The sequence below is a fragment of the Morone saxatilis genome, unplaced genomic scaffold (genome assembly GCF_004916995.1).
Source record: "Morone saxatilis isolate NCDOM2014 unplaced genomic scaffold, NCSU_SB_2.0 Contig1, whole genome shotgun sequence".
In the NCBI taxonomy this organism is placed as follows: Eukaryota; Metazoa; Chordata; class Actinopteri; family Moronidae; genus Morone; species Morone saxatilis.
This window is the reverse complement of record NW_023339651.1, coordinates 12814409-12829037: the sequence shown is the minus strand read 5'-3', so window position 1 is coordinate 12829037 and position 14629 is coordinate 12814409. Positions and strand designations below refer to the sequence as shown.

Here is a 14629-nt window from a genome sequence, read left to right as displayed (position 1 = left end):
CGACCTGTGGCCCTTTGCTGTGTCTCATCCCCTCTCTTTACCCACCTTTCCTGTCTATCTACAGCTGTCACAATCCAATAAAAAAATAACTTATAAAAAAAACAAAAAAACATGTAAAATCAATAAGTCACGTTCTCAAACTAAAAGACTATGCTCTTAAATAAAGATAGGGAAATACCCCCATACCGAGAGCTTGAAAGAGTGCTTTCAATTTATGGCACACAAATCAAGAGCTACATGCTTTGAAACATTCTTTAATGCTTCAATGCGATAAATGGCTGCTGGACATTCCTATCTCTTCATATGAACATTTTATATATCGTCTCTGTGATGTTTGGGGGAAAAGACTTTATAAAGCTCAGTTATCACGGAAATGTCATTTTCTAAGAGTAAATTGCTTTGGACATTCCTGAATTACATAAAATAAGACATTATTATGTTCTTACTTGCAAAAGTTCACAAAAATGCTACTTAATCTTCCAGATGCCAGCGTGTATGTTAAACATGCAAAATTACACATGACCATATATCAACAATGAACAAATAACCAAACAAAACAGAAATTCATTAAAACATGATGAAGTGCATGCCACCAAAAAGACCGTGATGAATATCAATCAACCACAAACAGGAAATGTGATGTGATACTTAAACCTAAGGAGTTTACTGGTTATAAAACAGTTACTTTATTTAATATTCAATTTAATACTGATGCCTGTAAATTACCTACATAAACACACAAGACCATCAGAGAAAAGACTGGCTATTTCTGTATAGTTTATAATTAATGCCTGCCACCGGGTTGGACTGGGTCGAATTGCCCTTGAAATAAATAAAAGAGGCGATGGAAACACGACTGCCTTTGTCCAGAGGGGCTGCCAAGGAAAGCTCATTGTTGCAGCTTTAAATCTCTCTGTCAAAATATGAAGCTGTTTATGGAACAAGGGCTTCAATACCACTTAGGAAAGTCACTCAAGTGGAATTTCTATTTGGCTTAGAAGAACAGTTTTCTATTCAAAACAACCAACAGGGTCTGAAAAACTTGAAAACTAACTTTGAATTGCTTTTGAGATTCTTTGTTTTGTGTAGCCGTTTAGACGCTAAGCATTTAACCATTGTCTGTTTCTATCTGACCTTATTTACTATTAAAAGGTAGGTGTGCCTTCACATAATCAATAAACAATCTTATTGTGACTTTAACATTTTTTGCCTTCTTACTCTGCATTCAGTCCAAACTTATCCATGGAGACCTGTTGAGTCCGTCTATTGTCAAATAAAACAACCATAGAGCGGTATTTCTTGTATGAAATATAAAATCCTTCGTATTTTTATCTAGTTATCAAGCTTTGTTATGAAACATCTTCTATGGCTGCAGATTAATAGACCAGTGTGCAGGATTTAGTGGCATCAAGCAGTGAAGTTGCAGGTTTCAACCAACTGAACACCACTCGTGTCTGTATTTCACAACCTGGGAATCAGTACAGGCTGAAATGTGTACGAGGAACTATGGTGGCTGCAAAACTCCCAACTCGAAAGGCCCTATCTAGACGCTGAAGATCTTACCACAACTTAATCTCTTATTTTTATACACAGACTTCATTATACATACAATCTACAATATATGAGATCATTTGGACGTATGGGGGAAACTCACCACCAAGGCTGCCATGTTTGATTTTATGCAATTTATTTTAAGACCCCAGACACCACACTGAGAAGGTTGAACAAGCTGGATTTTAACATCCGACTACAGACTAATAATTAATTGATAATTAGCTAATTAGCATCTGTTTTCTTTTGGAAGTGATAATGAACTAGCTGTGTCACCTAGCATCTAAACCTCTTGTTTGTGTGTGTTTTGTTGTGCTGTTGAGCTGGTGTTATGTAGTCAAGAAGGTGCTTACCTGTGCTTGTGTAACGGTCCGTGGTTGGAGAGGAGCAGACGTCTCCCTGCGCAGATGAAGGATGCATGTGTGACGTCTGGATGATGAGGGCCTTCTGATGGTCTGACAGCGCCTGGATGTTCCCCCACACTCGCAGCCACCCGGACACACAGGAAAAGTTGGCTCCTTGAACACAAATGGACAGACAAATGTTTTAATGATTTACATATAAAAGTGTTCAGGAGGTGCTTCAGCTTAGTAGATATATAAATTCTGTAAGCCGGAAACAGGATATGGCAGTTTACGTTTGTAGAGCACAATTATTGTACATAACTCTAAATTATTTCCTTTGGTGAGAATAAACTTCCAGGGGGCTAGAGCAGCGTTTCTAAGTGCTGCTCATCTCTGATCTGTTATATCTGAGCTTCTTTCATAAGTCAAATGCACCTTCTTACACCGCTACACTCTCAGTAAAAATAAACTTGTACTCAGCGTGTTCCTAGACCACAGTTCTGTATCCCTGCTTTACTTTACAGCTGCTACTGTGTTGATTGTTATGAGTCAAGTTCTCCCCCAGAGTTGATCGAGTCAGTGCTCTATAATCTTTTCTTTCTTTTGCACTGAAATCCTTTGAACGAACACGCAATTTTTCAAAGCTCAGGGAGTAGCTAGTCATTTCTTACATAAAAAAAATCAGCCAAATGTGACAATTTCAAATTATAAAGAATGAAAGTGCCTTACCTTGGAGATACAAGGCAGAGATACCACAGTGACACTTCTGCTCCAGGTAGTCGGCAACCTCAGCCACTCTTTTCCCCTGAATCAGAGCACTGCAGTCTGGGACAAAAGGAGGATGTCAGCTTCAATGAAGGCATACTCACTGCATTATTACACTACTGATACATTTTGAATTTAAACAAAAATGTCGTTTTACATGAATTCCCACATAATGGTTTTATCTTCATTGCTGGAATTTCTTCCTTCAGGATTTTGAGGCATTTTCAATTAAGTAGGAATGCACCATATGGATTTGTTTTCCAGCCGATACAATATTTGATAATTACCTGCTTCTCATGGCCGATACCGATAAGATATCCAAATAATTTAACATTATTGTATTTTAAAAAGGAGTTCATAACCTGCAGTTTATGTACAACTGATGGTAAGGCCAAGATGAAGTGAGCGAAGATGGATGATTCCATAGCTCTGTTATTTGTTAACACAACAAAAACAAACAACAGTTCTGATGTTTCTTCTAGTGGTAGTTATAGTAGTAGAAGTTCATCAAAAAAATTTCATTTTTGAATGAGAATTCAAAATAAATTATCATTATTATTATGGACCGCTAATTACCGGCTGTAATTTATTACTTATTGGGATAATTCATAATAATATAGATTTCGTATTATTGGCCAATAATTTATCTGCCCCGGCATTTAACATGCATCCTTACAATTAAGGTACAGATAGGAAACATGAGGTCAGAAAAGCCCTACTTTCACGCATAGTGGTTTTAAATAGCAGAGAAAAGTTTTCAGTTATATCTAGTCAGTTATATTTATATGACATCCTCTATTGTTAGTGCATATTTTATTCAGTTTTTGAATGTTTTAGTTTTGTTAAGTTAAGATTCCTCACCTCCTGACTGCTCCTGCCAGTCACTGGACAAGGGTCCGAGGCAAAGGTCAATGTGACTTGAGAAGGCGGAGCTCGGACAGAGGTTGGTGCTGTGAGGTGTGGGCGAGGAGCTTGTCCAGGAGGAGGGGCTCCTCACCTCACAGCAGGAACACCGGCTGAGCGAAACAGGGCCATCTTCCACTGACCTGCATGCAACAATACATGAATACACATATATAGGTAATAAGGATGATAAAGTCAATAAAAGAAGTCTGTCTCAAATGACATAAAACAAAGCGAGATTTTTTTGGGATTGTTGCGACCTTCGCTCTTTCAAAATAGGTTAGCGCAATTCTTTTAATACACAAAAATGCTTTTCAATCAACTGCACCATGAAATGTTAAAACGTTGTATAAACACATCATGTTATACTATAATAACTATAATTATCAGGGAGCCAATTATCTCTTTTTTTTTAAATTTGCAATCATCATCTTATCTATCTTAAGCTGCCTGTGTTGTCCTCAGCAGCAGTGATATAATATGAGTGCTGCTGTAAATAGGCAACACTGGGCCAATCATTGTCAGAAATCCAGGGTTTCCCCCAGGAAATTAGTTGATAGAGCTGATTGTGACTGATTGAACTGTTAACCAACCAACATTTTCCACCTGGAGAAACCACTCCTTCACGCTGCTTTAATTAATGTGAAGCACAGGTGCAATGAGTAAGCCTGATCAATCACCATCTGCTGAGCCTATTCTGACAGATCCTGACTCATTAAACCTGTGGCATTTGCTGCATGAATAACACCCTTTTTCCTGCTATTATTTTCGTGAAGATTTGGCATTTCACAATGGTTGTTTAATTCAAACGTATTAAATTCTTATGATGTTAATGGAGGCACATTGACAATAATTTTAAGTTCATATGAGCTTCCTGCTGTACTGTTGAAGACCCTAACAGCATAGCAGGTTGCTTACTTTGGCTAAAATAATGATAATAGTAAAGGGAATAAAGGTGCTGGCTGAAAGAGAATAAGCTTTCATAATAAAAAACTGAGCAGGAACCAAGGTGCTTTGACCTTTGACAAGTCTGTTGGTGGCCTTGACCCAATTAAGATAATTAGATGAAAGCCTTTACATCAGCTTACAACAGTAAGATTACAGCCTTAATTGGGTTTAAAATGTATCATGTGTAAAAGTTCAAACACTCATGTTTACCTGAGAGCTGGAATAATTTGTCTCCCTCTGGTGGTGGACAGAGAGGAGAGCAGCTGCTGGTTTTCACTGAACACAAGTACATCTCGGAGACTGGAGTTGGTCAGAGCTGTGCCAGCTCTACAGACACTGAACAGGTCATAGCACAGGACTACCGCTCCTCGTACCGGCACCGTGGAGCCCTCCGTGAAAGTCTGATCTATGCAGGGGAGAGAGGAGGTGTAGGAGTAGAGTGAGAGGTGGTGGGAGTAGGTACGAACCAAGAAAAAAGGATGCAGAGAGACTATGGGATAGAGTCATATATCCCAGAACAACAAAGTGTCCTACTGCCCCACCCCTCACCTGCTCCAGTGACATTTCCAACAATGTAAAATCCATCCTGGTCAACAGATCCGGTCAAAGGGAGGGCAATCACAGTCCCACTGCGTTCCTGGTCAAACACAGTGAGCACCAGGCCCCTCAGGTCTGTCATGGGGGGGCCATGAAGCTCCACAAAGGCCCTCTGCTGGCTGTGATTGGTCCAGTGGCCACTAGCCACCTCACTGATGACCACACCCTCAGGGGCTGGAGGGGGTCGTGGGCAGCTGTTCTCCCTCAGAGGGGTGGGTGGAGCCACCTGTAGTGATCGATACATTTCATACAGTTATGATTTTAATGGCTTTAAGAAGGTCACATTTTGTTTCGCTTCTGCTTACCACAATGTGTCACTTTGTTTTGTGTACAGATTAAACCAATTAAACATAACATGTTGTAACATTTGCTGGCAGGTGGATTTTGCTGCATTTCCAGTCTTTGTGCTAAGCTAAGCTAATCAGCTGCTGGCTGTAGCTTCATATTTAGCGTACAGATACGAGGTATTAATCTTCTCATCTAACTCTCAACAAGAAAGCAAAAAAGGCTAATTTCACCAACATTTCCCAAACTATGCCTTTAATTACTTGTTTGTATTGGTTATAAATTATATGAAATATATTATTATTTGTTGTCTTAGTCTTTTGTCTCAGAGGTTAATTTACACTCCTGACTGTTCAATTTCTGCATGCCCTTTGCAACCTTCGCCATTTCTACTCACTGAAAAAGCAGACAGGTCATAGGGGTAAAGGCCTCTACAGCGGCTGAGGGCCTCATCTCCTGGCAGAACCTCTGGATCCTCCAGCAGAGGCAGCTGCCCTGGGGTGAGAGCTTTACTCAGCTCCTGCGCCTCCTTATCTGATCCTCTCTGCCGATACACAACTGCATCCAGCAGGCCTTTGGTGGGGATCCCCCTTGTGGCTGATGGTGGGCCAAGAGGGCTTCGATAGAGTGCCACAGCATCTGGTCCGTTCTGGATGGTATTGGGGGGCAGGCGGAGTGATGGAGCTGGCACCAACCTGTCACTGCCCAGCAGAAAGTAGCCCTTAGAAGTGGTGAAGTGTCCACTAAGACTGATCTCCCTGTAGGGTCTGTTGTTGTGCGCACTGAATAGTAGTATCCAGATGCCTTGCAGGGAGACACGGCGTCCTGATGGGTGCCACAGCTCGATGTACTCGCCGTCCTCAGCTGCTCCAGGTGTATCCGTGTTCAGCTCATTGATCAGGAAGTCACTGTTTCCCCAGGGTGGGAGGTGAGGCGGTGAATCTGTACCTCCTGGAATTACTAAAGCATAAAAGGAAAGTATTAATAAGCTGCTGTTAAAGGAATCGTTTGAATTTACTTCACAGTGGTTTTTGTACGGATTTAACAAACAGCATTTAAGGTGTTATTTAAAGGCTAGTTGCTTCAGTCTTTGGGTTAAGCTAAGCTAACTGGCCGCTGGCTGTAGCTTCCTATTTAACAGGCATGGCAAGAATTTCCCAAAAGGCTTTTTGTTTTATCTCTGCAATATTGCTTAAATAAACATGTAAAGCAATTAATTTTGCCTAATAGAAAGTAACAATGTGATTTAGTTGTAGTCTATTCATTACTGGAAACACTTTGATGACATTTGTGGGAAAAATAATATAGCGTGGAAACTCTTTGTTTGACCCCTTATCTGAGGCCTATCGAAAATATAAACACCCTTTAATTACGGAAGGATCTATCTTCTTATATTATATAAAGTGACATCTATTTTATGTATTTACTACATTAATACAATACCTAATAGAAGGCGATAGATGGCAGTATTGCATAATTATGTTGCATACAACTGATTCACAGAAATATTAGCCTGTTAATATTTGTTTGTTGTGAAGAAGAAAGATGGTGAGGCACTCTGTTGTCATTTTTGATATATAGTTTGAAAAAAGAACAACTGATGTTTATTTTATAATTTATTATAGAATGAAGCTTAGGCCATTGGTATCAAGTTAATTGCAAATACATTGGCTGATTGTTTGTGTTGCATGCAATGGGCCAACAAATGTACTTAGTGTATAGTAAGACTGGCACCATATCACTAATTCAGAGGATCACATTGCTTTTATACTGATGAAACAATAGTAGCCAACACATTCAACAGCAACAGAGAGCCAGAACATTGGTTCACTGTAAGTAGGTTACATACTGTAGGTCAGGCCTATGTGGATAAAAAGTTAAAGGAATACTTTAACATTTTGGCAAATACACTTAATTGATTTCTTGCCAAGAGTTGGATGAGAAGAGTGATATGACTATCATGTGTATATGCTAAATATGAAGCTACAGCCAACAGATGAGTAGCTTGGCTTAATTGCTAGAAGCAGGGGCAAACAGACCAGCGTGGCTCTAATGGTCTGCTAGCAGTAGCTTTATATTTACCATACACAGTAATCAAACTTCTCATCTAACTCTCTGCGAGAGATTCAGTGTATTTCCCAAAACGCTGCAGTAGTATTTTAAAGGAACTTGATTGATGATTTACACATGTAAGCTAATGGTTATAATTACCATGTATACTATTTGGTAGTTAATTAAAAGGTACTCTATGAAGATTTTCACCATTAATGGCACTTCTTGTAATGACTGCAACAGAAAAAGTGGGCCTTGTACATTCTCAAGTCAGACAAATGCCTTCTGACGTCTGCCCTGTGGTATGCAATTTAAACCTGGATGTTAAAACCTGGAATGTAAATGTGCGACTGGAAAGACTCATTATGGCGCTGTCCCCTGACAGAGGTGCTGAAATTCTAAGGGTAATTCCAGCGGGGTCTTATCCTTATATTCAGTTATAACATTATACTTACTAATGTAATTGATAAGACCTGGAAACATGCCAACACAAGCCAGATGATTTAAACCACTCGTTGGTGTTGCTTGGGAAAACGGTGTACGTGCACAAGTGGGTTAAATGGACCTTTGTGTTAGTTCATGCAGAGCACTGAAGTCGCGCTCACATCAGCTGACCGGTGTCAGGTGTGTAATTAATGCTCAGCATCATTGGCTCATTGATACATCATCCTTTTTTGGCTACCAGCTGACCAGTAGCATCCAATCACGTTCATTCAAGTGTACTAGGGAGCCTTTATAAACTGTCAGTTCTCACCATTACTCTGCAGATTCCCTCATGCCAGCACCGCTTCCTGCTGCAGCTCCCTCCACCTCCCCAACGTCCTACTTCTGTGACTGAAGGGTTGCTATTGTTGACTTGCTCCTTCAAAGAGCAGATTCTTTCCCACAAAATCTGACTTTCCGAATGTGTCTGACTGCAGTACTGTCAAACCAACAGCCTTTTGTTTTCTCTCCTAAATAAATTTGCCTAATTTGGAGGTTTTTATATAAACCCTCGCTTATCTCGGTGTAACCCAATGCATGGTTGACTTGTTGAAGATTATTAGGATCTTGAGGTAAACAGCTGAGGGGAAAAAATCACCACAAGGATCATTTAGAAGCTGTTTTGGAGCTTTAAATCATATCACATGATCTTCACAAGGATGTCACATTATCTTAATCTTATTTTTGTGCTGGAAAATATACCTTGTTACCTAATTATGTGACTTATTTTTCACTGTCACATTTCGACAAATCTAATCCTAACAATATTGAACATTTTGCTTATTATCTGTTCCAGGGATGGGAAAGGAGCACACATGGTATACCACAGGCTTTCCTCAACCTCCAAATGTGTGTGATTTCTCTAACAAACAGGGGCTTATCTTTAATTTCTCTTAATAGTGTTTCTTTCTCGAAGCAGCACCTCCCCACCAACTCTCAGTTCTTTGATTTGAAACAATTGTTCCAGTGATGTATCTCTGGGATGTTCATTCTGAGCTGCCACATTTATGAATTGCTTTCTGAGAATGACTCATCCTAATTTTCTCACACGCTATCAAGTCATGGGCATGACTTAATGATCTTGTTCCCACGCATCATTAAGTCATGAGCACGCGTTATATTTTGTTTCACAAATCACAGGGTCTCTTAACTGTCTACATCTCTTTCACAGTATCAATTTAAAATCACTTCTTTTAGCATTTAACCACTTGTTTTTTAATATTATGTACACACACATTTATATATTAAACTTTAAGGCTAAGGAAATAGAGATCTATTCAAGCAGACACAGATGAGACCAAGGTTGCCATGTGATGTGTTTTGAGATATTTTTTCATTGTCTTTGTGGGCAATTTATAGTTTAAATTAGGAGCCTAATGTAACACATAGCAGAATTATATATAAACATATATATATATAACAGTAAAACAGACACCATGTAATTCTATTGTAATTTAGATTTAAAAACCCAATCTGTGTAACTAATAGCATGGTATTAACTTTGGCCAAGAATTATGTAAATAATTGGTGTTTTTAATGCTGGGGCAAACTGGACAGTTGATGTTGTTGTTTTAGGAACTTGAAGCAACAGCACATTCATAGAACACTCACCAATACTGTGAGGGCAGATCTTTGGCCAGGGGCACTGGTTGGGCTGTCCAGGAGTTTGTGGGGCCTCCCAGAAGACACCAGGATCTCTGGCCCAGGTGGCCACACCACAGCGACTCAGATAGAAGCCTCCCTCTCTCAAACTGACAAAATAATGGCATCATTAAGAAAACAACCCTTACAAAATTCCCCTTATTTTGAAGGGTTACAAAGCCAGAGCTGGTTAGTGTTGGGTGACACATTCATATTTTGTAGTGTATCATAATGCTACACAACAATATAGCCTTTAAATACAAATAAACTAATTGTATGCTGCATGTGTAATAGTGTTTAACCATGTCAACTGTGTGGCTCTAGGGATCCAGGGTGAGTTGGTGCAACATTTTGGTTCAGACTGAAATAGCTCAACAATGATTGGATACATTTTGTTCAAACATGTATGGTTCTTAGAGGATGAATCCTACTGACTGATTATTATTTTATTCTTGAGCCTCCAGCAGGTTGACTTTTGTCGCTTTTAGTAAATGTCTTTTACATGGATTACCATGAAATTAGGTACACACACCCATGTCCCCCTCAGGATTAACTGTAATAACTTTGGTGATTCCCTGACTTTTCCTCCAGCACCATCATCAGGACAATATGTGTCCAATATTTTGGTTTATAACTAAATACCTGCAAAACTAATGACACTCCCATCAGCCTCAGCTGTACTTTATCTGTGCTGCTAATTAGCAAATGTTAGCACACACATTGCACTTAAAAGACTAGACGGCTCATTCTTAGGTAACAATGATTCATTACAGGTGCACAAATGAAGACATACTTATGAATATTATGTTCCATTTCTGCCAATAAATCCTCCTAACACACACTGGACCTTTACGTACAGCCCCATAGAGCTGCTAACATGGCTGTAAACCTTAGTCTCGTTGCATAATGCTACATTTTTTATTCAGAGGGGTGCTAATTTGTCTTGATTGTCAGATGTGATTGCTGTTCTGCAAACATCCACTGAAGTGTCTTTGAGTCAGTGGGACTGTGAGCCTACACAGCGATGACACACACCAAATAGGAAAAAATGTATCAGCAAAGAGGAACAGTGGTCACAAGCTGACCGTCACCCCCACTGAGTGAAAACACATTTAACAGAACGTGTTTCACAACACTCGAAGCTGTGGCCTCGAGAATAACCACCGCACATTACTAACAAATCTGCTAGTCATACGAAAAACACATCATGAGATTCACTAAACGGGTGCCGATTCTTTCTGCCTCGATGTCCTGGGGTGGCTTTACTTTTGAAGTTAAAAGGAGTGGGAAACTCTAAATTATCACAGTGTCTTGCCTGTTGCTGAGCTGGTAGGGCTGTCTGCCTGGGATCAGAGTCTCTGTGAGGTTGGCACTCGGCTTGTTTCCGGGTCCAGCAAACACAAATGCATCTAGAGGCTGTATCTGGCTCAGTGGACTACCCACAGGGAAGTCTGAGGCTCTGCCACTGTAAACAGCCACTGCCCCCGACTCGTCTCCTAAGAAGAAAGCATAACAGGAACAAAGAATTTACAATAAAACGAAAGTAAATGAATGAATGAAAACAGACCAAAAGACACTGACGCTCAGCATAGCCTCCACATGTGAGACCTGATGGACTAAAAAGCTGAAACCATCATACAACGATAAACTTATAGTTTGGGCAAACTGCATTAAACTAAGGTATCATGACAGCACACTGACCTTTCATGTAGTTCTTGTCTATGGTCATGGAGATCAACCCACTCCTGGAGGTGGTCAGACCCACATCTACACTCACACTCACACTGACCCTGTCCGTTTTCCCATCCAACACGACCAGCACCAGAGGGCCGGCAGTTGGAGCCTCTGTTAGCTCCACAAACCCGTCCACCTGCCCGCCTCCCAGCTTCAGCTCAGTAATGACAGGAATGGTTGCCGGGGCGGCAGGCGGGGTGCAGTTATTCCTCTGTCCTGGGGAGGGTGAGGACACCTGAAAGCCCCAGCGATCTTCGGACAGTAGGCACCTCTCAATTGACTCGTCCCCCTCTAGTGCAGTTTCGTCCTCAACGAAGGCCGGCTCCCCTGGCGTCAGAGTTTCAGCTAGGAACTCTGCGCCCCCTGTACGGCGGGTCATGTACACCACGGCGTCCACCAGCCCCAGGGCCGAGACGTTCATCTTCTCACTGTAGCGGGCAGCAGATGTGTGGTAGAGTACGATGGCGTCCGGGCCGTTCTGGACTGTGTTGGGAGGCAGGAGGATGGCCGGTTTGGGCAACATGTCCACGGAGCCCACCAGGAAGAATCCTCTGTCATCAGTGCTGTGGCCTTTGAGGTCCAGCACCTTGTAGGCTATATTTCCATTCCCATTATAAAACACAAGGGTGTAGCCATCCAGCGAAGCCCGCTGTCCACTGGTGTGATACAGCTCCACGAACTCGGTGGTGTCCAGTCTCGGGTTGTCGGCATTGATCTCGCTGATGATGAGGCAGGGGTCGCCGCTGACTGCCACAACCAGGCACAGACAGACCACAAGGGCCACACTGACCACCATGATTTACAGCTTTTCTCTGAAATGCCTGAACAGGGGGGGAAAAAAAGGACCACCAGTTGCAATGCTCCGTAAAATAACTGAGTGAGAGTTCATTACTGTGGTTTCATTTGACAGGACAACACAAAATCTGAGCCACAGAAAAAGCACAGACTGCTGTATAAGCAGCGTGTTCACAGTATTGTGATCAAATCTAATGTTTACTACTTGCAGACCAGACTCCCTAGAAGAGAACCCTCATAATATCATGAATGAGTCTTCTATGAGTCTATTTTTTGTTCATGGTGACATTGGGAATGCACGTCTTCTGCATGAGTCATGAAATGTTGCGAAACACTGGCAAGCAGATGGAAACTTTGCATGAAACGGCGAAATGTTTAAGCTGTGAATAAATAGGATTTAAGTGACTAAATGGACACATAACACTGCGCAAAACAGCAGCTTTGACGTGTTTCAGGACGTGGTTGAAACATATGTTGCAATTTACCATTTCCATTTCATCCCTAAATGCCCTGAAAATCGCCACAGCTCCAACGTTAGCTATAAAATTGAGTCTTGAAAGAAGCTACGTTAGTTTCCACGACAGTCCCCTCTCCAAACCACGTTGGGACCGAGAAAGACGCCTTTTAAGATGAAGAAAGAGTCTATGGAGTTAAATAAATTCTGCCCTGATATTATCTCCCATCTCACGACAGTTTTATTCCGGTCACGGTTTAGGCTGCTATGCATGCATCTTTCCGTCGACAAAAAAAAAAAAGGCTGTCAATCTGCTTTCTATCAGTGCCACACAAGGTCCTTAAAAAAGCCCTCCGTGACTTACCGTGATATTCCCGGTTCCTCGTCGGCCAGGTGTCGCTTGTTGCACCGTCGAGAAAAAAAAAAAGCCTCTCGGTTGAATTTAAAATCGCCACCAGTCGGAAATAATTTCGGCAAAGTTTTGTTTTCTGCCCTCCGCCGCTCCCTTCATTCACAAAGCAGCACTTTCTCCCCCCGGACTGTGGGCGGTCAGACTGACTGAGGGGGATGATGCCTGCCAGGGGAAGCTCTCTTTTTTCCTTTTTTTTTTCTTCACGGCTCAGTGCACCATTCAGACACCCACAGCTGAAGATAAAACACCAGTAAAAAACAGCGAAACTTTATGCTTGGTGGGATAAAAAACGTGGGTTAACGTGGGTAATGCCGCTGTAGGACGTTTGTTTATCCTGTGTAACTGTGGTTGTTTGTGGTTTTAGAGCAACATAAATGCCATGGCCCTTGAGTTCATCCCAAGAAGCCTTGTAAAAGACCTGAAGGGGGCCCCTGACCCCACTTTGTAAAATAAGGGAGAGCAGGGTTCAGTTGGACCACTTCAGTGGCAGTCCCACCCACCACCTGGTTAGCATTCATTTTAATATGAATCTTTCATCTTTCATGTTATCAAGAACAGTATTCAGTGGTGGTATAAGGACTGAGATCAGAAATTTAAAGTTAGGAATCATATAAATACCTGTGTGGCACACCAATAGTACAATGTTGGTATGTTTTCATTATAATCACCTGAAAACAAGAATCATCGTGTTTTTCTCTGGTTTTGCAGCCACTGTAGTTTCTCATTTAGCTTGGTTAAGGCCACTAAATCCTACACACTGGCCCTTTAAAAGTATTTATTTCTTCTAATAAAATACTATACTATACTAAGTATTTGAAAAAATTGTAAAAAGTATTGAAGTATTGTAATGCTTTAATATGGTAACTGAAAAAAACACAATATATAAAAAAGTATTTTTATTTTTATTTTTTTGCACCAAGGCACCTTGGTATGGTTGAATTTTAATAGAATAACTTTAGTTTTAGTTTTTTTTTAGCTTGGTTAAAATATTGAGGTGTGAATAATAATAATGATAATGATGATAATAATAATGAGAAAAGAAGAAGAAGAACTTTATTTGTGTAACACTTAAAAACAAAGGTTTGTCTCATATATATATATACTGTATAACTGACACCATAATATATATCTTTTTTTAAATGCAGTGAACTAAAAGGTTATTTATCCAAGTACCACAGCACTGTAGGTTTCTATAACAATTAGGGTTAGTTGACTTTTTAGGGCTACTAACACATTTCCTGGAAGAGGGTTCGTATCTAGTGCCTCTTGATTTATGCCTCTCTTGAGAATTAGAAGAATGTGTAAATGTTTCAATATGTTGCCACACTACAAGTTTGCTGTGAAACCTCATTCCTCGAGTAGACTTCTGACGTGTTGCCCATGAGCTTGCACTGAAATCGTATGTGAAATTGACCAGAGATATTGACCAACAAATCTGGTCTCAGGGACATTGTTGTACTACAATGCTTCCTCTATAGGCACAAAGTTTCATTTCAGCTCCCTGCGGAAACACGAGTAGTCTGTGGCCAGGGAGTTTACAATATGTTGAAAGAGCAAAAAGTTGGATTTCGCATGAATGAAACAACATTTTACTTTCTTTGTGTTTTTGAGGAACAATCATTAATTAATTCATTCATCTATGTATTTATTTGTATTTGTATGAAT

The 14629-nt window shown here is 40.7% G+C and overlaps 1 protein-coding gene across 1 annotated transcript in view; it reads right to left on the bottom strand.

The window, feature by feature from the left end:
- si:ch211-183d21.1 overlaps nt 1-13115 on the bottom strand; it is a 19416-nt gene extending 6301 nt beyond the window's left edge. The window contains exons 1-10 of the mRNA XM_035662685.1: nt 12917-13115; nt 11271-12124; nt 10885-11065; nt 9540-9679; nt 5791-6353; nt 5061-5334; nt 4722-4917; nt 3522-3706; nt 2625-2720; nt 1905-2069 (exon numbers count right to left, since the gene is read on the bottom strand). Of these exons, the coding sequence (XP_035518578.1) occupies nt 1905-2069; nt 2625-2720; nt 3522-3706; nt 4722-4917; nt 5061-5334; nt 5791-6353; nt 9540-9679; nt 10885-11065; nt 11271-12099 (2629 nt within the window). The 5' untranslated portion in view covers nt 12100-12124; nt 12917-13115. The remainder of the gene's footprint in view (nt 1-1904; nt 2070-2624; nt 2721-3521; nt 3707-4721; nt 4918-5060; nt 5335-5790; nt 6354-9539; nt 9680-10884; nt 11066-11270; nt 12125-12916) is intronic.
- Nucleotides 13116-14629: the final 1514 nt, after the last annotated feature.